The 24,267-nt window shown below is 44.8% G+C and overlaps 4 protein-coding genes across 4 annotated transcripts; 1 reads left to right on the top strand and 3 right to left on the bottom strand.

Moving 5' to 3' along the window:
* Positions 1-1,219: 1,219 nt before the first annotated feature.
* Positions 1,220-7,309, bottom strand: LOC105382693 (locomotion-related protein Hikaru genki). The gene is made up of 10 exons (XM_011552620.3): positions 7,017-7,309; positions 6,823-6,914; positions 6,072-6,174; positions 5,629-5,720; positions 4,866-5,025; positions 4,449-4,619; positions 3,911-4,045; positions 3,587-3,730; positions 3,169-3,378; positions 1,220-3,096 (listed from the first exon to the last, which is right to left on the bottom strand). The coding sequence occupies exons 1-10, from the start codon at positions 7,159-7,161 to the stop codon at positions 2,834-2,836; spliced, it is 1,515 nt and encodes a 504-aa protein (XP_011550922.3). The 5' UTR covers positions 7,162-7,309; the 3' UTR covers positions 1,220-2,833.
* A 2,426-nt stretch (positions 7,310-9,735) lies between these two features.
* On the top strand, positions 9,736-16,077 carry LOC105382692 (glycosyltransferase 25 family member). The gene is made up of 11 exons (XM_038121929.2): positions 9,736-10,070; positions 10,248-10,479; positions 10,768-10,883; positions 10,985-11,217; positions 11,411-11,591; positions 12,571-12,699; positions 13,070-13,144; positions 13,253-13,310; positions 13,778-13,899; positions 15,034-15,231; positions 15,698-16,077. Exons 1-11 carry the CDS (start codon positions 9,868-9,870, stop codon positions 15,864-15,866), a joined length of 1,716 nt encoding a protein of 571 aa, XP_037977857.2. The 5' UTR covers positions 9,736-9,867; the 3' UTR covers positions 15,867-16,077.
* Positions 16,078-16,821: 744 nt separating this feature from the next.
* Positions 16,822-18,542, bottom strand: LOC119694777 (cytosol aminopeptidase-like). The gene has a single exon (XM_038121930.2). It carries the CDS (start codon positions 18,539-18,541, stop codon positions 16,934-16,936), a length of 1,608 nt encoding a protein of 535 aa, XP_037977858.2. The 5' UTR covers position 18,542; the 3' UTR covers positions 16,822-16,933.
* A 57-nt stretch (positions 18,543-18,599) lies between these two features.
* LOC119694776 (titin) lies at positions 18,600-23,625 on the bottom strand. Its single transcript, XM_038121928.2, has 3 exons — positions 23,465-23,625; positions 21,790-23,286; positions 18,600-20,207 (listed from the first exon to the last, which is right to left on the bottom strand). Exons 1-3 carry the CDS (start codon positions 23,532-23,534, stop codon positions 18,730-18,732), a joined length of 3,045 nt encoding a protein of 1,014 aa, XP_037977856.2. The 5' UTR covers positions 23,535-23,625; the 3' UTR covers positions 18,600-18,729.
* Between the last annotated feature and the right edge of the window lie 642 nt (positions 23,626-24,267).

Genomic DNA, 24,267 nt, shown 5'->3' with positions numbered 1-24,267 from the left:
CAGTAGGTACTTTGGTACCTGACATATTTTAATAATAATAAATCAAGTTATTCAGGCATTTTCGCCCATAATTTTAAAATATTTGAATACAATTAAACACACAACAAAATAGGAATTAACTCCTATCGAATACCTAGTATAAGCCGCCGCGCCTGCCTAATAATTTGAAGATAACCGACTAACGGTTACACTTAAATTTATCTTACCTTCTCTAACACAATAATATGCACCGCATTTACCGCATTTAACGTGGCAAAACTTTTAATAAAGTTTAAAGATACCCACAAAGTTCGCTACCAATTAATAAATAAAGTGTAATAACGACCAGTAGAGGCCCTTTCTTAAATATAATGACTGCGCCACTAGTGGCTTTTTAAAAGTTACGCTATAATAATGCCGTCACCGAGATACTCAAACATGCCCATCTCACTTACTCTATATGAATTATTTCATTAAATTTAAATTGAAGAAAGGTACTCGTAACTGCTAATAATACGGTTAAACATATATATTTTACCTAAATGAGTAAGTAGGTGTAAAGAATTATGAATCCGCTCCAAAGGACCTTAAATGAGCCCTTGGTTAGGTGGATTCCAATCCAATAGCTTTATTAACTCTCACATTTATAAATCCTATACCTAAATATCCTATAAGTAACTTATATCCAAACCGACATACAGAAATAGTAACCTAGTGCCATCTGGCGGTTAACTATAGATACTTCAAAAACATTAAATTTACTTAGATAAAACTTCTTACCTAGACTGCTATAATCAATTGTTACTTATCAATGGTGCGAAGTCCCGTGGGCCTTACAGGATAGAAGCCAGGAGTTTATGTTTTAAACTCCAAACTTCTGCTTGATTAAATCTAGGTTTGTGGTGACCAGAGGGCTGGACCGAACCTCGACCAACGCTTAAGGTACTATTCCGTGCATCGCGACAGTCGTAGGCTTGGCTTACGACTGTCGTCGGTCGCTCGCGACAACAGTCAGAGTATGAAAATGTATGGCGCCGCCTACGCCTCCGAAGACCGCGACTGACGCGCGCTAGGCGACCCGATAGACGACAAAATGAACAAAACTTCATGGTAGGTATATAGGTACTCAATACAAAAAATATTACATGATTCGGTCGTATCTGTTGTGACCTCCAATGTGACCGCAGTGGTCTCCAGCTCGTCCCTGTGGGAAGGCCCCGAAGAGAGCATACCCGGCTGCATTGCGATTCTATAAAGCTAATTGTCAAAACTCGATTCTGAATCCGGAGTGAGTTTTCAAATTGGCATTCTGTAATTTCCGTAGACACATCGAATGCACACTAGCGACATCCTTACAAGGTTGGAAGTGGAAGTGAGTAGAATTAAAGCAATTTCGAGATTTTGACAAATAATGTATGAGATGACATATATAATGTCATTACTGTTCGAACGTGAAGTGAAAGGTGTAGGGAGAATGAAGATCGAAGTGAGATGCGAAGTGAAGTTTGATTTTACAGAATCGCAATGCAGGAGTGTTCCTCATCAACAGTACTTGTTTTTTCTTGGGAAACTGAATCTAAAAATGATAGTTGTAAGCGATAACTTAGAAATTTACTCCGTAGATTTCGAGACACCGCCGCGCGCGTCTGTCGCAGTCGTCGAAGACGCTACCATACATTTATATTTACTCTGACTATTGTCGCGAGCGACCGACCGACGACAGCCGTAAGCCGCGCGCAGCCTACGACTGTCGCGATGCACGGAATAGTACCTTTAAGCATGGCTATAAGCTATACAGGGTGTTGCTAAAAATCCAACAAAGTTTCTATGGAGATACTTACAACAATTGCAACACCCTGTATAAGTAAGAGGTGATGCCATCAGCCAACTGGGCACCCAGCCACAATGCTGTGGCATGTCACGTTTTTAAATCTAGGTTTTAGTCTAAAAAGGTTAATTTTAGCTTTCACTTAACTAATTTAATGACATTGCAGGTATCATGATAGCATAATAATAATAATTAAACGTAGTTACGTTGGTGCCGAAGTAGGTACTACTATTACTCAGTAGAAGTACTAGAACTTGGCACCTTGTAATAAAATTTAGATTAAGTATATCAATAAATAGGTTAATTCAATGTTTAAAGTTATTATATTTCATGATAGACACTCACTTAGTCTAGTTAATGTTTTTTAAATATATTTTTTATAAAGTAGGTACTTATTTTAATTAGTTTTAATTTAATAAAGAGAACAATTTACCTACTTAAAAAATGCTTCGGTTTTTAAATTTTATCCTAAGCATTATTAATAAAGTTAAGCCGTCGTATCTATTTACCCTTTTTTATAATCATAATGATGTTTAATTAGTTACTTATAAGTACCTTAAATAACATTCCATGAAGTAAGTATGTAAAACTACATTGAAGATCCGGTCGGTGCCAACATCTTATTAAAATTACCTACAGTAACGATAAATAAGTAGGCAATTTACTAAACGCCTATGAGTTTATCATCTAAACTGCCCCGTTTCCCCATCACAAATGCATACACTAGCAGCCTTTCAATACAGTACAATTCCACAGAAGTGATGGACAATCTGGCTGAAGCTTGTGTCCTTCAATCGAACCAGAATGATTGAAGGAGGCAAGTTAAATTCGACATTTTGTCCAAAACTTCGCCCAAATCTTCAATCGGAAACGGGCATCTTATGAACTAAGCTACATAGCGCGATATAAAATGATGGTGACGTCTGTCGGATAGGAACATTTTAGTGTCCCACCCGGTCCCACCCAACTAAAATGTTCCTAAATGACAGGTGTCACCCCATCCTAAAGCACTAATAGTATAAGAGATTACTCGTCTACGTGGACTAGAGTAGTATTCTCCAGATAGATAGTGTCAGACTTCCTGACCTCCGAGGGGGGAACACAGAATGGAGGAGGGTGAGACCAAAATCCATTCTCAGTGCAGACGATCGAAGACTCCCCGACGAACTGGAAACCCTCATCACATGTGTATATCATGAGGTCTCCTACTGGATATTTGCCGTCTCGGTTCGAAGCTTCAGTCAGAAGACGCCCATTTTCTGGAACCACAGGTTTCGGGCAGTAGATCGCTGTAAGAAAAGTAGCGTTTAAAAACCTTGGATATATGAATCCTACCATTATCATCTTGCTGTTTCACTTACGCATGCAAGATGGTATATCCCCGGACCACGTTCCGTCCTGCTCGCACTCCAGCCCGGGGGGTCCGATCAGCCGGTAGCCCCACGAGCACGCGAATACGGCACGGCCCCCGAACGAGGAGTTATACTCAACCACGCTCAGGTGTGGCCCTAACGACCGTAGAACAGGACAGAAGGTCTCCACGCACGTCGGTATTGGGGCTGACCACAAACCTGTGAAAAGAATAAGGTTTTAAAAGAGGTTGTGTGTTCGCGATTAGCCGGGACAAACCAGACGATCCAAAGCTATCTATGAAGAAGAATCTTGTATTGATTTTACCATGTCGCGCACGATCAGATCGTGCGCGACTGGCCTTTTGAGGAAAAACTTCCTGGCTTTCACCTATATAATTTGTTTGGAGAACTTTCTTCTTATACTCACCATCACTGCCGCAGGTGATGACGGAGGCTCCATTCAGATGGAACCCCTTACGGCAGCTGAAGTGCACGGAGTGACCGAGGCGCGTTCCCTCAGAGAACGCTATTAAAGGAGGGCTTGATTCGTTTTGTTGCGGGCAAACCACGTCTGTGAAAGAGTTTTCTAGGTTTAGCAACTTAGGAGAAAGACAACTTTTATTGGTGTTGTGTACAAGATATAACTAAAGTCGTTCCTTTATTGTCTACGCTGCTTATTTAAAAAGGTACTGGTGGTGAAAACTACAAGTCATCCTTACTCTAGAAGTAGAAGTCTCAGATCTGTACTCACGGACAACTTTGATGGTGATAGTGTTGGTGTGACCAGTAGCAGTGGTGCAGGTGTACTGGTCACTGTGACGAGGCGTCACTTTGTTTAGAGTCAGCCGGAAGTGGGTGTCCTTCTCCGCAGCATCGGGAGACCACTCTGTATGGGGGAAAAGGCTGTGATGAGTTTGGGAGTGGAGTAGTTCCGAAATCAGATAAAATGAGGCTTGTTGGTCATCCGTAGCCCAAAACGTGGAGGTATTTTATCCGTCAATGAAATACCCAGAATCGCTAACTGTCCTAACGTGGTCCTAACTATCTCTGAGTAAACAGCAGAACATTGAAATCCCTGAAAAGACTCCCCATGATCTCAAATTTCTAATAGACCAGCAGTAAATGAACAATGAGCTAGAGGAAGAAGTATCATTCCATTTAGATTAGGGACCAAATATAAGAAGGCATTTGCCCAGCAGTAAAACACAACCTGGCCGTGGGCTATTTAAAAAAAACGGAAGTACCGAAACCAAGCTGCAATCACCAAAAGATTCCTTAACCCTTCTCACCTGGCGAAGACTCGGCAGGTCTGGTCCAGGCCCAGTCGGGGTGTCCGGTAGACCGCCTGGTGATGCAGTCGAGGCGCAGCGAGCTGTCGGGGTACACGTGCAGCGCCCCCTCAGGACCCACCGCCGCTGAGCCGGAGACCAGCGTGTACAGGATGGTGGGTGGCGCGTCCCCTGTTACGGGTAGAAAAAGGTAGGGAAACTTTCTCTGCATCCATCTTTTGTTACTTATAAAGGCTAAGAGTCTACTTCGCCTTCGCAGATCGATAGGAAGTGCACTGATTTAATCCACTAAGATGTAAACCCTAAGGTGACTCGTCTCATCATTTATTTGGTCATGGACCTTCCGGAATCCTCCTTCAACTTGCCATATCAATCACTTCTAAAGCACCCTAAGGGATCATTAGTGCCCAAACTCACCTGTAAAGTTGGTGATGAGTGTGGTTGGCACACACTCAGGGAAGCGCGGGGTCCACTCGCCATTCTCGCAGCGCATAGAGCCTTCCCCCTTCAGCTTGTAGAGCCCCAGGAGTCTACATCGCGCCGCCACCACCGACCCGTGGGGAAACAACGTCGGCTCCTGTGAACAGGAGTAACTCGGAATAAGGACTGGCGGGAATGCGACTGGCTGTTAAGAGAGTCACCTGCCTACTGGCTTTAAAAGAGAATAAAGAGGTTAATAAAAGGAATATATAGACTCCCCCTCATTGTTCAGATGTTAACAGCGGGGGCGGATAATGTAAATTAATTAGCGAAAAAGAAAAATAAAATGTTATTTTGTAGTTACTTAATTAGCTTTAAAAAGGTAAAATAAAAAAAATAAAAGGAATAGACGCCCTCTTGTTGTTCAGATGTTTACAGCGGGGGCGAATAATGTAAATTAATTAGCGAAAACGAAAAATAAAATATAACTCCGTAGTTGATTAATTAATTGGCTTAATTAGGAAAAACAGGCGTGGGATGATATCTCACAAATAGATCGGCGACTTTTACATTGTTTTTCTTATGTATTTTTCCTCTGACATTTAATCTGTATCCACCCTTGGATAATGGAGAGGTGGGTTGTTAGTGGGTGTTTGTTACCAACGGATACAAGCCTACCCTTGACGACACCCCTCTCCTCCTTTTCTCAAAAGGTAAAAATAATACTTAATTAGTGAAATAAAAACTTCTAGAATCTCACCATAATGGAGGAGTTTTTGAAGGTGATCGACAGCAACGGGAATTGATCTTTGTTGTAAGCGCACTCCCGTAATATTGGCTGGTAGCGACCATCTGAAATAAAAACTTGGTGCTTGAATTTGGTAACCCGGAGTGCGATATACATTTATACACTCACGGGCGATGAAAAGGTTCCACTCAGAAAAGCACTAAATTACTTATTTAAACGGAAAAAGCTAGCTTAATGCAGTCTTCTGCAACATTGAAGTACATTTATCAGAACATCAGGATATAACAAACTAAAATCGGTAATATTTTGATCCAATTATAAATTAAATCTTTGAAAAATGGAGTCGTTTGTTATCGGAATTTTGTGAATGGTTTTCATTGCCCGGCAGTGTATAAAAGTTTTAAATGTAACCGACGTTACAAAAAACGACGTTGATAAAAAATATTTGAGGTTACCTTCGGTGTTGGAGCAAAGGGGACCAACCCAGTTTCCATCGATGCATTTTATTTTGCATATGAGTTTCTCGTTCAGCGGGCCGATTAGACTTGGAAATTTGACCTAAAAATATAAAAGGTTTTAGGGTTGTGAAATCTTAAAATACAGCGGCACTGTCACTGTGTTAATGTTAAATGAACTAATACCTAAATAGGTATAGCTGCCTTCATGCCATATTTATGCCTAAGACTTATTTCGTAAATAGAAACTATAAGTAACCCAATACAGTAAATCGAGATATCTACCTTATTTAAAATAACTTAAATAGTTACTAATACATCAATTATAAAGTTGATGATGTAGGATTTAATTTTAGAATCTACAGATAGGTATGGGAATCGAGAGTCAATCAATACCCGAAACAACATGGCTACTTCCATTTGTAAACACTAGAATTTTCCAAAATGGTGGCCATTAGGTATCCTACGATTTCAAAAAACTAATTTGTTATTAACTATATGTAGCTCTTTTTTGACATAAACTTCAAATTAACTCTAGGTATTGGGTGAAATTAACCCGATATTCATGTATTATTTCACAGTTAGCTACTTACTAAAACAAATAAACAATTGCTACAGGTAGGTACAGCGTACAGTATACATAGATAAAGAAACAAAGGATAAAGGCTTATTAAGGCCTTGTGCTTTGTCCTACTTGGCCTACTTAAAAAATATCTACAAAATTAGAGGTCTAAAGCACACTCTTACGAACCTCAGATATTTTTGAAAAGTCTGCTCTAAATCTCGACAAGTCCAGTTCCGTATCAACGCTTGTAACATCGGGTACAGTACACTTGAAGTCCTCTGAAACATTATATGATAGGTGCTTACAGTTCGCAAATCTCTTAAAAAGAACACTTTTATTAAAAAGGTGAATTCGTGCAACTACAAAAAAGTGTAACTTACCCAGAGTAAAAGAGACATAGGTCCCATTCTGCTCTATAGCCTCATACCCGGGAATCAACAAAAACAAAACAAGGTAGCACAAGATGACAATCGCACAATGCAGTTTCAGACGGTACTTCACCATGTAGAAAGTTTTAACCGCCATTTTGAGAGATTTTAGCGACTACATGAGTAATAATTAATCAAGTGTTTAGCAACACAAACAGCGGCACACTAAATCACAGCTTCCTTTCCGAAATGGTTTCCCCTCTAACCCCTCTCTTCGTCTGTCTGGCTGTATTGATTAGCATCCCGGCAAGCTAGGTTGCCTACAAAATCAATCAACCACACCGGACATGCGTAGCGTGTTGAGAGACAGAGCTAGATAGCTTTCAGGTGGTCAATACCTACCAAGGTTGGTATTTAAATTTAATATTAAGAGGATTTTGGCAACCCTAGGCACTATGCGTCGCACGGCCAGAGAATATTCTAGTCTATGCCAGAGAGTAAGATCTTCTAAAGGTCCTTTTACTTAATGTTCAACAGGTGACTATCCGAGTTTGGATAAACATAGGAAACATTAGCTGTCAACAAATTCTCTAATGTAAAATGCATACGTTTTACCCATAGAACGACGCAGACTCGGGGGTGTAATGGTATTAGTGGCATTACATACCTACCTAAAGCCTACCTAGTTACTAGCTTTTTGTCCAAGCTTCGCAACGTCTCTCAAAAGCTTGTCCCGTGTAAATGCACGTATTACCTATAACTTATACTCATGGAAGTAATATTAAGTACTTATTACTTCCATGCTTATACTTAACCCAGGTACCTACCTAGTGTTTTTATTTAACTTACATTACTAACTATAGTCCAACTATAAAGTCCTGATATTTCAAAAGACTTTTTATCATCATCACTCATCATCACGACCCATTACGTCCCCACTGCTGGGGCACGGGTCTCCTTCCAATGAAGGAAGGATTTAGGCCTAGTCCACCACGCTGGCCAAGTGCGGGTTGGTGGACCCCAACACAAGCAAGCTTGTGCTGAGAGAGTTGTCGGGTAAGTGGGCAACCCGACTGTCAGATGTTTTCAAACCGCCCGAAGGCCTCTGACTAGGCTTAACGACTGCTGCCGAAGCAGCAACCGGGACCCACGGCTTAACGTGCCGTCCGAAGCACGGAAGCGTCCAGAAAAGCACCACTTGAAATTGGTCACCCATCCAATGGCTGACCGTGTCAGTTGTTGCTTAACCTCGGCGATCAGTTACGATCACTGAGGCCCGCTCGACTACAGACGCTTTTTATCATTATCAGTTATTTATTTAACTAGTTACTTAAATTTACATTTTAAAAAATAAAATATTTACCGTTTGGAAATGGCTTTTTAACATATTTGTCCCTAAAAATAAATACAATATACTCGTAGGTACATCGATTAAATACGGTCTGTAACAATTACAGTCAAACTATAAAGTCCTGACAATAAAGAGTGCGATTTTGCAAAGACTTTTTATAATTGTCAGTTATTTACTTACATTTGCATCCTAACTAATATTATAAATGCGAAAGTAACTGTGTCTGTCTGTCTGTCTGTCTGTCTGTTACTCTTTCACGCCAAAACTACTGAACGGATTTGAATGAAATTTGGTATACATACGGTATAGACCCTGGGAAAGAACATAGGCTACTTTTTATCCCGGAAATCCCACGGGAAAACTTTTTAAAGCGAAGCGAAGCGCGCGGGAACAGCTAGTACATTATAAAAATAAAAATGCATTTGATAGTGGCTTTTTAACGGATTTGTCCTTAATTAATAAATATAATAGCTTGATTAAATACGGTCTTTAACAATTAGTTAGGATCTACTTCCGTTTTCAGGACTTTATAGTTTTACTGTAGTTAGGATCCACTTCCGTTTTCAGGACTTAATAGTTTTACTGCAGGTCCTTATTCACATAGACTGATCCAGGGATAAATACGATAGTTATTAGTTATAAGTATTAGTTATACTTACCCAAAAAGGTAACTATGTAGATACTTAAATATATTATTATTATTATAATTTGCCATATTATTGCCATCTTCCGAAAACGTCTTAAGCTACGTACAGACCTGCCCAACGAACGCCAAACGATGGATTATTATTTATCATACTTACATAATACAGAGCAGATTGCAGCAACGAAGGTCAACGAAATCCGTTCGTTGGCGTTCGTTTGGCCGGTCTGTATGCACTTTTAGACCAAAGATTGGTCCCGGACGGGAATTGAACGCCGTACTCCCAACTTTAATGAAACGTTGCTGACTACCACTATACGGTTGATTATTTGCTCAGTGGTCGTACCTATGTGGTGTTCTGAGTTGGGTTTTATATTCCTCAGTAACTAATTTATGCTTCGTAACTAGTACTTAACTAAGTACATAGTTTGCGTTGAAAATTGTAAGAAGATAAATGTTGTACTTGTTTCGGATTCCTGGCAAACCCTTGTATGACCTGTCTGTATCTCCAGTTTCCGTTGGTCCACTCTTTAATGGACAAACCATAAGTTGGAGTGAAGTGTTCGATTCGCTTCATTGGAGCTGTTATTATTCTGAGATGCCAGCCACCGTACCGCTGGTCACTTTGTCATGCGCAATCACATGATAGCAAAGCTGTCACTGACCACTGTCAAGTAGAAGTGTCATTTCAACTGTCAGTGTCACTTCTGTCACTAGTCACTACTGTCAGTGAGGGAAATCAACACAAATCAGCCGCCGCACCGCGCCGAATTAATTGAAAGAAAATACGATTAAATCCGCTATTACTCATTAATATGTGCTGTAACTGTAATAAAAATATTGCGAAAATCTGAACTAAATATTAAACAATGGGTATTAAGTTATTTCGGGTCAGTTTATTAGTGTTATTAGTTGCTATGCATAATTGTTCTAGCACAGACGTTGGGCAATCAAGATACAAATGGCCCACAGTTATGATAGCCGTTTTAGTACGTAATAAAGCTCACACATTGCCCTACTTTTTATCCTGCCTTCATGAATTAGATTACCCGAAAGATAGGATGTATATTTGGTAAGTATTTCAACAGTAACTGAAGTTATAGTATTTATACTTTATTATTTTTATTTATTTCATTATATAAAATATTCTGCACTCCTATTAAAGTTTACATTTGCACACAAGTTTCTCTTGTTACTTTTCCACTTTTTTAGGAGAAATTAATCTATCATTAGATCTGAATGTTTGTAGGATTTCTACTGATCACAATCAAGATGGGAGCATAGAAATACTCGAGAAATGGGTGCAAACATACCAGAGTGCGTACCATTCTGTGAATGTTACAAAAGACATGTCCAGCGGTCCAGCTTATACTGATGAGAAAGGTCCAACAGATTGGAGTCCGTTGCACTTTAAAAATGTTATAAAATTACGGGAAGAAGCTCTGCATGTTGCAAGGAAGAGCTGGGCTGATTACCTATTTGTGAGTAAATTATGTGCTCAATACATTTTACATAATCTTTATTAAGCACATAAGCAGTGGTATAGTTGTTATAAAGCTTATTACTTTTGCTTCCTTACAGCAATAGCAGTGAGGAATATTGCACTGTAGTTATCAGCAAATTGTTCTGCATCTGATAATGTAGTTAATTTAATCTTCATTTCAATGTTAAGTTATGTTTTCTACAAAAATACTTGCTTCTGGTAGAGAATAAACTATACAAAATACTCCTTCGCACTGAACTAATAAACTTGAAATTTATTTTTACAGATGATAGATGCTGATGCCTTCATAACTAACCCATCTACTCTGAAGAGTTTGATTCAAAAAGACCTGGACATAGTTGCTCCAATGCTCATATCTGATGGACTCTACTCTAATTTCTGGTATGTTTTTATTATTTTGCATTACTGAGACCATGACTCTTCTTGTAAAATCTTTCAAATACTTATAACTTGGTCTCAAAACATTTGCATTGCATTTGCAGGTGTGGAATGACAGAAAATTACTACTACAAACGCACTGATGACTACAAGCCGATACTAAGCCGAGACAAAGACCACAGAGGGTGCTTCACTGTGCCAATGGTCCATAGTGCTGTGCTCGTCAAGTTGAAGCTAGTAAACTCTGATCATCTCACATATGACCCCAGTAAGATTGAGAACTATGATGGACCTGAGGATGATATTATAGCCTTTGCTATCAACTCAGCTAGAAATGGTTTGTCTCTTTTATTTTATGTCTTTCAACCCATACTATACATAGAAGGGAAGAAAATATAAACTTTAACATTATTAATTCATCATTGAAAGCTGTATAAAAGTACCCTTTCATAAGTTATTTACTATATGGATAATTAACCACACCAATGAAATATAAGTAAAAACTATTACACACACTATAACCTTCTCAGGACTGACGCTAAAGGTGTGCAATGATGAAATCTATGGCTTCATCCCGATCCCTCTCGGGGACAACGATGACCTGGACATGGACTACGACCAGGTCCTCAACATTAAGCTGGAAGCCATCAGCAAGTACCACCCAGTACCTCTGGACCCTCTACTGGAATCCTATGTGGAATTTCCAGAAAGGTAAAGGCCTGAAGTACAAGTCTAAAAGCTAATTCTGACACAGGTGATATATATGTCGCAGGCAACTGGTTTAATCTCCTGTTTGATTGAACCACTAGCCCGTTCATTGGATGGCGCTATTCAGTTGTATGACTAAAGGACAACTCGTCAAGTCGTTGATTGTAACGTTCGACGTCTTGACTGAACGTCATTCAGCGAAGTCGTTGAATGGGATATAGTATAGCAACTTTGTAATGTCTGGTTAGGGTGAACATTACCAGACAAGAGTCAAGAAAAAGACTATGTTACAAAGCTCTTATCTCACAAATTAACTAAACAATAACAATAAACGTACCTTCATATTGTTGTTCATAATTATCCAGTTTCGCCACTTTTTTTCTTTGAAACTATCCGCCCGCGGCGTAATAATAGGTAAATCCATGATGTCACACTATTTTAACACAAATAACGCACTTTAAAGCTAATTTATTTGCAAAAAACTAACAATATAGGTGCTTTTTGTGTCAGCTGTTAGCTGTTAGACGCCATATTTGTTTTATTCACCACCTGACTGATTTTAAGTCAGCTAACTAGTTGGACGTTTTGTGACGCTTGTACAATCAACGTTCAGCCTAGTCATACAACTAAACAGCGCCATCCAATGAACGGGCTAGTGGTTCAATCAAACAGGAGATTAAACCAGTTGCCTGCGACATATATACTTGTTATTGCTAGAATAAAGGTGAAAGAAGGTATGGATATAATTGAGAGGTTGAGCTAGTGAAGTCGACGACATGACAATACTTCATATGCTACAAACTAATAACATCACAACGTCAGCAACCAATTTGCACCTTCATTGTATGCGAGGAATGACACTAAAATCCATCCACTTCTGCTATCTTGCAACAGTGGTAAAGATAATCGCGCTAGTCTGAATTAGCAATTTTTAATAATACTCTCCTTTGTAATATGCTTCAATACTCTATTGAATTTGTAGATGGAACTTCAACATCGATGAGATATTTATGATAAACCTGGAGCGCCGGACGGAGAGGCGAGCCCTGATGGAGCTGAGCTTCAAGGAACTCGGTATGGAAGTAAAGACATATAAAGCGGTGGATGGAAGGTATACAGTGTATATTTTTGTATATTGGGGCTGCTTTGGCTAGATGTCCGATAGCTTAGGGTTAATGCTTTTGCTTTAAAATAATTCAATAACATAGGTTAAGTATGCATATTTATAGGTTTTATCCTTGGGATGTCTGTGTCTTCAGTACTGTACCTAACTGTTTTTAACAAAATTTTACAGATAATTTGCTTTAGGTATGCATGTGTTTGTAAGTAACTTGATATGTTTATAGCTTTATATGTTTTATAAATGTAAATAATCTACCTATAAATTGTATATAGGTAATATAATAATATTAGTTTTTAAGTGTTTTGACTGAATACACATACATTACATACATATTACAAAGTATTATAATTTGTTCCAGGGACCTAGATATCAATGACTTGGGTAAATTCGGCATTACATTAATGCCTAATTATGCAGACCCCTACCACAAGAGGTAAGATGACTAATGATTACTTGCTTAATTACCTAATCATATTTTCTGAACTTGAATTTATCTTTGCATAGGATATTTTTGGTTAAAATTGAACAACTTTGTTTTCAGGCCAATGAAAACTGGTGAAGTTGGGTGTTTCCTGAGTCACTATTTTATTTGGAAACAGGTTAGTTAAATAAATACTGTACATATATTTCATTACTACAAATTTGGTTAGAGCTTTTACTTTTACATAAAGGTAATTTTGGATTAACATCAGATCTTATCTTCCTTTTAATTTTAACATTCTTCCTAACTTACTGCATTCACTTTGTTTAAAAGTCGCCAATGCTGCTAATTTATTTTATTAAATCGTGCCTTTCCGAACTTTATCCTATCACTGATGTCGATTCTGAAGGCAGATTTTCTAATTTTAGAGCTGTGAAAACATTAATTTCTTTAATAAAAATTCGACTCTATGAGTGTTCCCGTAAATGTCATTTTTTGCTAGCAGAATTTATAGTTTGACAGCGTTAAAATTAGAATTTCTGCCTTCAGAATAGCTACCACTGTATCTATTTTCCGTGTTTCTTATAATCTGTTTTTTGAGAATTGTTCTGCAAAGTTTCACTTGGTGTTCTTCCCCATTCGCAGGCGGTGGAGCGAGGTGTGGCCAAGACGCTGGTGCTCGAAGACGACATCCACTTTGTGCCGTACTTCAGACACAAACTGCTGCTTCTGCTGAACGACCTCGAACACATGGACTGGGACCTTGTGTGAGTTGATTTAGATTCTCAAAATCTTACTGACATGTTTGTGAACCTATGTTTAGGAAATGCGAAAGTTTGTTGAGTGGGTTTGCGATTTTGTTACACTTTTACGCGAAAACAACTCACTTGAATATAACCATTGTGCGCTTCCCCTTAAGGTCTAAACTGCCTTCCTGACTTTGAGCCATGTCTGCACTATCCTATTTACCTAATAATATACACTAAGGTGCAGGTGGGTTATTCCGAAAGGTTTTTGGGTGAGTTGGATACATGTTCGTATTTTGTCAACTTATGAGGACTGGTCGGGTTATTTTGATTTGTGTAAGGAGGCTTTGTATACTTGAATATACTACCTAAAACTCTGTTTAACAGACTTCTCTAAATACCCACAGGATTCGTAAATATTTTAGTTTCAAAAGCTGATATTTTTTTCCAAATGAATGCAGGTTATTTCGAAAAACATTTAAAATGAGTTTTAAGCAATTTAATCTAGAGGACCATATGTATTTTTTGATCAGCTATAACCTCGCAAAAACTTATTTCGAAATATTGTCTAGAACTGTCCAGAAGTACTTATACACATTTATATGATAATTATAATTTGGAATTACCCGATCCACAGAATTTCATAGTAAAATGTACCAACATTCGGAATTACCCTAGTTTGCTCATTCCGGAAAATACAAAAAAAAATAAAGCTAGGGTTTTTAAACTCCGAACGTAGTGAACAAAAACGACAATCTTTTGCATGAAAAAACAATCAGTTAAGTAACTTAACTGATTTCTTAATTACCGATGTGCGGGTAATTCCGAAAATTCAAAAATCTGGAAATTTGCACTTTTTTACTATTTTTACGTTTTTACACGCACGCTCGGTCCTAGCGCCCTGAGTCAACCCAAGCGAGGTAGAAGATTAAGTTGCCATCAAGGTGAATGGTTCCACGGTTCAAAGTATGGCTGCGTTTGGAAGAAATCGGCAAAAATCGGAATTACCCGAAATTCGGCATTACCCACCTGCACCTTATTTATAAAAACGTGAAAGTTTGTTAGATATACTATACCTAAGGATATTTGTAACTCTTACACGGCAAAACTGTGAAGCAAATATACATATATTTACCTTAATGATCTCTCCAACAGCTACCTCGGCCGCAAGATCCTTCTAGACGCTGATGAAGTGTCCACATCCAACCACACAGTGAAGCCTCTCTATTCCTACTGGACCCTCGGGTACCTGGTCAGTCTGCAGGGAGCCAGGAAGCTGATGGCTGCGGAGCCCTTGACCAAGATGTTGCCGGTCGATGAGTTCCTGCCGATTATGTTTGATCAGCATCCTAAGTGAGTTTGCGGAGGATTTCGGTTAAATACAGGGTGTTGTGAAATAGGCTGAGTAAGCAGAAAGGGTGTCAGGGAGTCATACTTAACTTCTTTATTGAAACAGTTTTGAAAATTCGTGAAAAAAATATTGCACTCCCTTTTTTATCATCGCTTGTTCTAAGACTTCTGAAAATAAGTGAGAAATACATATTTCTGCATAAAAACCTTGTTGGTCACTTGACTTGTTATGATACTTCTGAAAATTAGATTTATGTTTCACTAATTGTAATTTTCAAAAGTCGTACTTAACAAAAGTTAAGCTAAATCATCTCCTTTCGGCTTATTATACCTACCACTTTTGCAACCCTCTGAATAAAAATGCATTGCTTTTCTTTGACAAAAACATTTATTAGGTCACAGCCACAGCTAGTCACTAATGAAATTCCATCCAGAATATTGCACTATCTAACTATTCTCCCCTTTTCAGTGATACGTGGAAGGCGCATTTCCCTCATCGCAATCTTAACGCGTTTTCCGCCGCCCCGCTACTGGTGCACCCGACTCACTACACAGGGCAAGAGGGCTACATCAGTGACACGGAGGACTCACATATAGTGGACAGTGAAACAGGCAAGAACCAGAAACAAGAGTTGTAGGAGAGTTGACGAATTTGAGCATACTATACTATATACCTCTTTTCAGCTAAGATGATTCCTGTGACAGTTGATAATTTTGTCTGCGGTTTGATTATAGGCCTTATGAAGGCAAAATAAAGAGCTATGAATGGATGGAGTCGTGCCATATCGTAAAAATATCAATCTAATGAGAAAAAGTACAAAAAAAAGTTTAGTGATTTTAATAGTTATTACTATATTATATAGCGTTTACTGTATATTTTAATTTTATGTGAAAGTGCATAATACTACGGAATTAGTCGACATTGTGCCATAAACGTAAATATGCATTTATTTTCTGATTGTATTATTTAGTAAATAATAATTAATTTGATTTAAGTATACCTACTACTATAAATAGTTCTAGTCTACAAAACGAATCTTCATATTTTTATAAACTTCTATTGGTAGAGTTACATATACCTACCTTATGTGCATTTTTTTTAATTCCTAAATGTAAGTAGTTATATTTACTAATAAACGCTTTAAATATTCTAAACGTACGTTTTTTATCAACCAACTAGATTTCAGACATCAATTTATTTTGAACCCTAAAATTAATTTCATATTTTGGGTAAAAACATCCAAAATCCTCAAGTCAATCCGAAAATGGCTACGAAAAACCGGAATTTCAACGTGAAGTTATGGTCTCCAAAAAGACTTATGAGAGAACGCTTCAAAAAGGCGTTCAGAATGTTAGCTTTGATCAACTTGTTGAGTACCAGAGTACCACCGCCACCACTTTAGAGAACTACCTGATTTGAGAAGCTATCACCAAGATGCAGTGCAGAAGGAATACCTTGAGACTTGCTTACTTAAGAACTTTAGAGAAGCAACCTTTCACACTTTGCACTAAATATACTTATATTTACTACTATAAACCAGTCATATACCTACGTGTAGATTTGTCTTTGATGTTAAAATAAAACAATCCACACTTATGGTAAACTTTTTATTTTGCGCCAAACATGAACATAGCCTTACTTACAAACGAAAGATATAAACAACAATACAGGGGAGTGTAGATAGCTGTTGATGTGGTGTAACGTTCACAATTTGGGATCCGCGATGAGGTTGTAGAGCAGCTGTATGAGCGTGCGTGTGGGGCGGCCCGTCATCCCTCGGGGCAAGTAGACGCAGTCGGCGCCGCGCGTGTAGGCCACGTTGTGGATGTCCAGGTGCGCCCACGCGCTGTCGCACACGAACTGGCGCAAGTAGGCGGCGCAGTGCGGCGAGTCCCCGTAGCGGTGGCGCGCGCTGCTGGCCAGGTCCGCCGTGCTGGTGTCCCTTACCCGCGCCGCGTAGTAGCCCCACAGCGGCATCCGCCACAGCCGGTCGCCCGTCGCCGCGCCCGCCGCCTCCAGCAGCGCGAACAGCCGCTCGCTGTTGCAGTAGCAGCCGCACGCCGCGCCGCCCAGCGTCGCCGCCAGCTCCTGCGACATGGTGCCCACGTCCACGATGCAGCGCGGCCAGTAGCTGCGCGCGTGCACCAGGCTGTCCGCCAGCAGCAGGCGCGACTCGCGCGACGGCTGGCGCAGGCGCACGGAGCAGCCGTCCCCCGCGCGCACCACGTCGCCCGAGCGCGGCGAGCGCCCGTTCGGCATCACCTCGCACAGCGGCAGGATGGCGCGCAGGTTGAGCGGCAGCTGCAGCCGCGCCGCCGCCCGCAGCGCGCCCACCGCCGCCGCCGCGCCCGCCATGTCCCCGCGCATGTGCCGCAGCTCCTCGCGGCTCTTCAGCGCCAGCGAGCCGCTGTTGAACGTGACGCCCTTGCCCACCAGCACCACGGGCCGCTCGCCCGCGCCCGCGCCGTAGTATGACGCCTCCACGTACAGCGGCGGCTGCACGGATGAGCGGCCCAGGCTCGCCAGCCCGCCCATGTCGCGCGCCGCCGCCCAGCCCGCCGTGCGCACCTCCACGTTGATGTCCAGCTCGCACAGCAGCTCCACGCAGATCTTGGCGAACTCGGTCGGGTTAAGCAGGTTGGCGGGCATCTCCTGCAGGTGGCGCGCCAGGTTCTGCGCCTCGGCCTTGAGGCGGCCGCTGCGCCAGCCCAGCTCGTCGCAGTCGTCGTGCAGGCGCAGCGCGGGCGGCGGCACTCGGGGCGCGCTGCGGTACTCGTCGAAGCGCCACGCCGCCAGCGCCGCGCCCTCCGCCGCCGCCTCTGCGCGCCCGAACGACTCCACGCGCAGCTCGCGCGGCCGCAGCGGGAGCAGCGCGCGCACGCCCGCCGCCGCCGCCACGCGCGCCGCCTCCGCCGCCTCGTCGCGGCCCTCGTGCCCGCCCGGCGCCACGCACTCGGACCCGAGCCCCGCCACCGCCACGAACGCGTGCTCGGGGTCCACGTCGTAGAACACGCGCGCCTCGCCCGGGCCCGGCGCCGACGCCAGCTTCAGCAGCTTGCCCAGCTTGCCGCGCACCCGGCAGTCGTAGGCGCGCGCGGCGGCGGTGAGCGCGGTGGCGGCGGCGGCCGGCAGCGCGTCGTTGCGGTACACGCCCAGCACCAGCCCCGCGTCGCGCGGCGCGCACGCGTGCGGGTCGTGCACGCGCCGCGGCGGCCGCTGCTCGCAGCAGTCCGAGCGATTCACGCGGAACTGCGCCACCCCCCGCGCCCCCCGCCTCCACCCACGCACCGCCCTCTGCACTACACTAAACATTAAGAATTTGGACAGGGAGCCGAAATGTAAAACTGATACGAAAGCAGAGCCTACTCGATTGGATTTTCAATTGTAATATTTTTATTTAAGAACAATCAAAGTTACAAGTACACAGATATTAAAATTACATAGTTAATCACAAGTTCACACATTGCACACAGTATTCAGTCATCGCACGGCGGGTGGGGTCAGGCGGGGCGGCGCGGCAGCAGGCGGCGCAGCGCGGCGGGCGCGCCCCGCAGCCACGACTCGCACTGCCGGCAGATGATGAGCGCCAGCGGCGGGATGGCCAGCCGCTCGTCCTCGAACACGTAGAGCCAGAAGGCGAGCAGCAGCAGGCAGCCGTCCACCAGGTGGTCGATGGCGGAGCGCACGGTGCGCTGCGCGCGCGCCTCCAGCTCCGAGTAGTCGATGGTCACCACGGTGGCGCGCTCGGCCGTGCGCAACACGATCTGCTGCACGCCCTCCCCGCCCCGCGCCTCCTCCGCCCCAGCCGCCGGCGCGACCACTCTCCGCTTCAGCTTGGGCTTCTCGTCTACCTTATCTTTCTCGTCGCTCTTCTGTTTCTGAGCAGGCTTCAGCTGTTTGTCTTTCGCCACGGAGTTGACAGCTTTCGTGACCGAGTTCACGGCTTTCGATTTGGGCGCGGCTGCTTTGATAGAATTGGCGGCGGGTTTAACTGCAGCTGCCTTCTTAGTCTTGGTCACAACTTTCGCTTTTCTTTCCTGTTGTTGTTTTTCTGCTGCAGACTTTAACTCTTCCGTTTTAAGATAAAGATGGGTCGTCGGCTTCTTCTGTCCACCGTATTCCTTAACTATATTACTGTAATAATCTATGACGGTTCTTCCCTCTTCGCTGACTTTGTCTTGAACGGCGTTAGTTTTAGCCGTCTTTTGCACTTCTTCCTCCTTTTTCTCGGGTATTTTCGCGGGTTCCTTTTTGCTCAGTAACTTCGGGAAAGGAATTTTCTGTTTCGGCATTTTGGTGATTTTCTTGAATATTGTTAGTTTTTCGTCTTTTTTGGGTTTCTCTTCGGGTGGGGGCGGCGGTTTCTCCTCCTCGATTTTGGGTGGTTCGACGATGTCGGAGCCGCGTCGTTTGAGGATGGGTTTGGGCACGAAGTTGGGGTCGGGCAGCGGCAGCGGCTTGAGCGGCGCGCGCGGAGGCTCGGGCGAGGGCGAGGCGAGCTTGCCGCGCGGGCTGTAGGGCTCCTCCTCCTCGCTGTAGCGGCGCTCGTCCGCCAGGCTGCCGCCCTCGTCCTCGTCCTCGTCCGACGTGGCCGTGCTCGCCGTGTAGTCCTCGTCGAACGAGTTCCATCTGTTGTCCTCCTTCTCCTGTGAGGCCTGGCGCGACGAGTAGACGTACTCCCGGTCCTCGACGGAGTCTGACTTGATGATGATCTCGGGCGCCTTGTGGCTGGCGGGGGTGACGACGACGGTGTCCTCGCTGGGCGCGCGGGGGGGCGGGTGCTGGCGCTGCTCCTGCAACGCCACGGCTCGGTAGAAGCGCGCCATGGCCCGCTCGTGCAGCAGCTCGGTGGAGCTGCAGGCGTGGCGCAGCGCGGGGAAGGGCGGCGGGCCGCGGGCGGTCAGGTCCGGCGCCGACAACGACAGCGGCGGCGGCGACAGCGCGTCCTCCAGATCCAGTTGGAAAGACTTCCGCTTCTCTGGAAACGTGCAATTCGCAGATTTCATATCTTGGATATTAGCATTGGATATAATAGTAGTAGAGCATTCGCTTTTGGTCTGGTAGTTTTTTTTGCCAGTGAATCAGACGAAAAATTACATACTACAAATGGATAATAAGACCTTTCAAGAGCTAGCTATGTTGAAAATACTAGGTACACGTTACAGTTACTTACATGATGATGGTGATGATAATGTACAAAATTGCGGTGCAAATACCAACTAGCTACTGATGTATTTGGCAGATGCTATTGTTTATATCGTCTGCTGAATAATTAATTACAGTGGCTAAATAAAAAAATATATCACTGGGTCATTGTCAAGTATAGGCCACGTGTAACTAATTATATTCGCAAAGAATGGGATAAATTAATATCTAACTAAATGGTCATTAGATACTCACATGTTCTATCCTCATTTTTTTTTAAATAATATGTTCGTAAGTTTTTGTTCGGTCCTAAATAGGTACCTACTCTATTCATGCACGACCAACTATAGGTAATGAACATGTGGATGTCTGGAAATAAGTAAGTACATTTTGAGATAGTTTACAGCCCGGAGGGTTTCTCAAGCCTTACAAAAAACGAAAGAGCATACAATCGTTACGTTTAATAAAAATAGATACAAGATTAGAGCAGCAGTACAGACAGTTAGTTTTTCGTAAGCTAGAGAGACCATCCCGGAGCTTGAATTCTGTAGTTTTTCAGACATTCCAAACAACAAAGTAGAACTTAAACCGGAAGCGGAAGGGAGATTGTGGATTAGGTTTACTTATTACCTAGTTCCCGTCAGTACAGTGAGTATTGAATGATCCATGTTTATCGGACATTCGCCGTGCGTCACAGTGGTTTGTTTCAACTCGCTATAGCGAACCGCGTGCGCTTATTTATAGTTCAGCAATGCGCGTCGCCGCCCGCTCCCTACATCTCACAATACAGTAGACTAATCTGCTCTTTCCTGCCTATTATGACACATACTCATTGTTTAAATGTTACTTAACTATAATCTAACCAAATTGGAGAAAATTCTTAAACTGACTTGGACTTGATTCACGGATGCAACATGTTAGCAATCCGGCTATTTATGCGCTTCACGGAATATCAATAAAACAAGTGAGTTCAGCGGCTGAAATGAAATGACTGTTTCGACCACAATACCTACTTCAGTTAATGCAGGGGCCTTATTATAGACACAGGAAGAGCAGGCGGCCAGATGCGTCGGTTATTAGGGACAGTAATACATCGAGGATCACTCGGTAACTAGGGCGCTGAGCTTCAGACAGATATGGCGGAAAAAACAAACAAGCAGACGCGGCGGGAGCTATTCTTTGACCGTGATCTTTGGGAACAGCCAAATAGCGTATAGGTGACTTCGTGTCAGCAGTAGGTAGGTACAATAGTTGCTTATGTTAACTGATGCGATGGGCATGGATTGGCACCATCAGGTCGAAGGTGATATAGGTAAGTATCGGCATATTTGGCTGCTCCTTTGTAAGAAATGTCACAGTGTTTATGTAAAGTGTTGATGATGCACAGTGACGGTAAAATCGTTATCATAACTCACCTGCTTTATCTTCTGCGGTATACTTTGAATCCTTTGCGTCTGGATAGAGGACCAGCATGAACTCGTCATCCTGCTGGCGGGGGGCGGGCTCGGCGGCCCGCGCAGGGGGTGGGGGCGGCGGCTGCGGCGCAGGGGCCGGGGCAGGGGCGGGGGTGGTTTGGGCGCGGCGGCGGCGCGGCGCCGGCGACACGGGGGCCGGCGCGGGCGACGCGGGGGCCAGCGACTGCGGCGGTATGGCGTTGAAGGTGGTGGAGGCGGGCGCGGGCGGCGCCTCCTCGCGCGCCAGCGTGGAGCTGATGATGCGCGCCTCAGCGGCCAGGCACTCCATGTCCACGGCGCGGCCCGGTACGCGCACGGCCGCCGACTGCTCGCTGGGCGCGCTCATGCCGTACGGACTCTCCGCCTTCACGCGGAACCGGTACTCGCTGCCCTCGATCAGGTCGAACAGCGTGACGCTGGTCTTGCGGCTCGTGGTGGCCTTGAGCCACACGTCCCAGCCGGCGCGGTAGTACTCCACCACGTAGTTCTGCACGCGGCAGCCGCCGTCGTCCTCGGGCGGCTGCCACGCCAGCGTCACGGACTTGTCGAGCTGGCGCGCGACGGACACGCGGCGCGGCGGCTCGGGCGGCGCCGTCACCGTCACCAGGAAGGCGGCCGAGTCCTCGCCGATGCTGTTCCGCGCCACCACCTGGTACTCGCCGCGGTCGCCGCGCTGCGCCGCCGAGATCTTGAGCGTGGTGACGTCGGGCCGCGTGACCACCTCCACGCGCGGCCCGCTCGCCAGCGGCTGCCCGTCGTGCCGCCACTCGATGCTCGGCGCCGGCTTGCCGACTATCGACGTCTTCAGTAGAATAGTTTCGTTAATCTCGTAGAGCAGGCCGTTCTCGTACTGGCGCGGGTAGCGCAGCTGCGGCGCCGCCTCCAGCGCCAGGCGCGCCTTGGTGACGGCGTGGCCGGCGCGGTTGGTGGCCGTGCACTTGATCTCGCCCTCGTCGCTCGGTAGCGTCTGGTGGAACACCAGCACGCTGCTGCAGTCGTCCGTGGTGATGGCGGTGCGGCGGCTGCTGAAGATCTCGTAGCCGTCCTTGAACCAGGCGACGGTGGGCGGCGGCGAGCCCACGAACGACACGCGGAACTCGGTCTTTTCATTCTCGAGCGCGGTGACGTCGGCGAGCGGCGCGTGGAACAGCGGCGCGCGCTGGCTGGCGGTCGTGTAGGGCTCCGACTCCTCGCTGTATGGCGACTGGCCCACGGCGTTGATTGCGGCGACGCGGAAGCGGTAGGTGTGCGGCGGCACGAGATCCGTGAGCACGAGCTCGGGGCGCGGCACGAGCGGCGGCTGCGTGCGCAGCCAGGGGCCCGCGTCGCGCCGGCACTCCAGCTGGTAGCCCAGCAGCGGCGCGCCGCCGTCGCCCGCGCCCGCCCAGCGCACGGCAGCCGCGTGCGCCTCCTCGCCCGCCGGCGCCGCCTCGGGCCGCCCCGGCCGCCCGGGCGCTCCTGAAACCACAACACATTTCGGTTACTCACTCACATTTGACAACACACTTACTGGCTGGGACGGGTGTCGACACGGCCGCGAGGCACGATTTGTTTTGTTGTGGGGCGCGAGAGTTATAAATAGCATGGTGTTAGAGTGTGCGTGGCCCGGCGGAGGCTGGACAAGGCGAGGTGTTACCTGCTGACTTCCAATGGACGTTCTTCCTCGGTTTGTGTGCAGCGTTGGCCCCGGAATGCTGGTTGCCCATGGCGGCGGCGGCGCGCGCCGGCTCACACTGATGACGGGCGGCCGCCCCGCCCGCCCCGCGCGCCCGCGCCGCTGCCCCGCGACGCCAGCGCACTCTCTGGGAATAACTCTCCGAGCCCAGCGCGCGCCCCGCTCAGTGCGCCGCCCGCCCGCCCATCATCACCATGTTCTGTAATCATTCCTTTGAAATATCTCACTTGTCCATAATAAACCTCACAGAAGGTAGAGGTACAATAGTATTTTTCAATTCGACTGTTCGATGTTGAGCTAAAGAAATTTCAGTTGGCCGACTTCCAAGTTCGCTCAATCAGCTGTGCGTCCTTGAATAATTCTAAATTTCTTCATTTGCAGTAATGAATTCATTAACTCTATAGCTTAAAATAAAATGTCCTTACATAACCCTACCTAAAATCGTAAATCCCTGTAAAAATCGTAGGTGTAGCTAACTACACCTACTTAGGTAGGTAATAAGGCTTGTGTTATTAGTTATTGCCTTATTGGTACCATTATAATAATCTTGATAAATTAGGTATTAGTTAAGTTTTACCAAAATGCATAAAGAGGTAACCTTTACTTTAAACGATAAGATACTTTCTTTGGACAAATTGCAACCCTATCTTTCTTGGGTAATTAAACGAAAATATTAAAAACTTCGACCAAGTCTAAAGTAGGTAAGTAGCTACCTATCTATCTACCAATGGTAGGAACATTGAGTTGGATGGGTATAACCTTTG

The sequence above is a fragment of the Plutella xylostella genome, chromosome Z (genome assembly GCF_932276165.1).
Source record: "Plutella xylostella chromosome Z, ilPluXylo3.1, whole genome shotgun sequence".
NCBI classification, from domain to species: Eukaryota; Metazoa; Arthropoda; class Insecta; order Lepidoptera; family Plutellidae; genus Plutella; species Plutella xylostella.
This window is presented reverse-complemented; position numbering and strand designations above follow the sequence as displayed.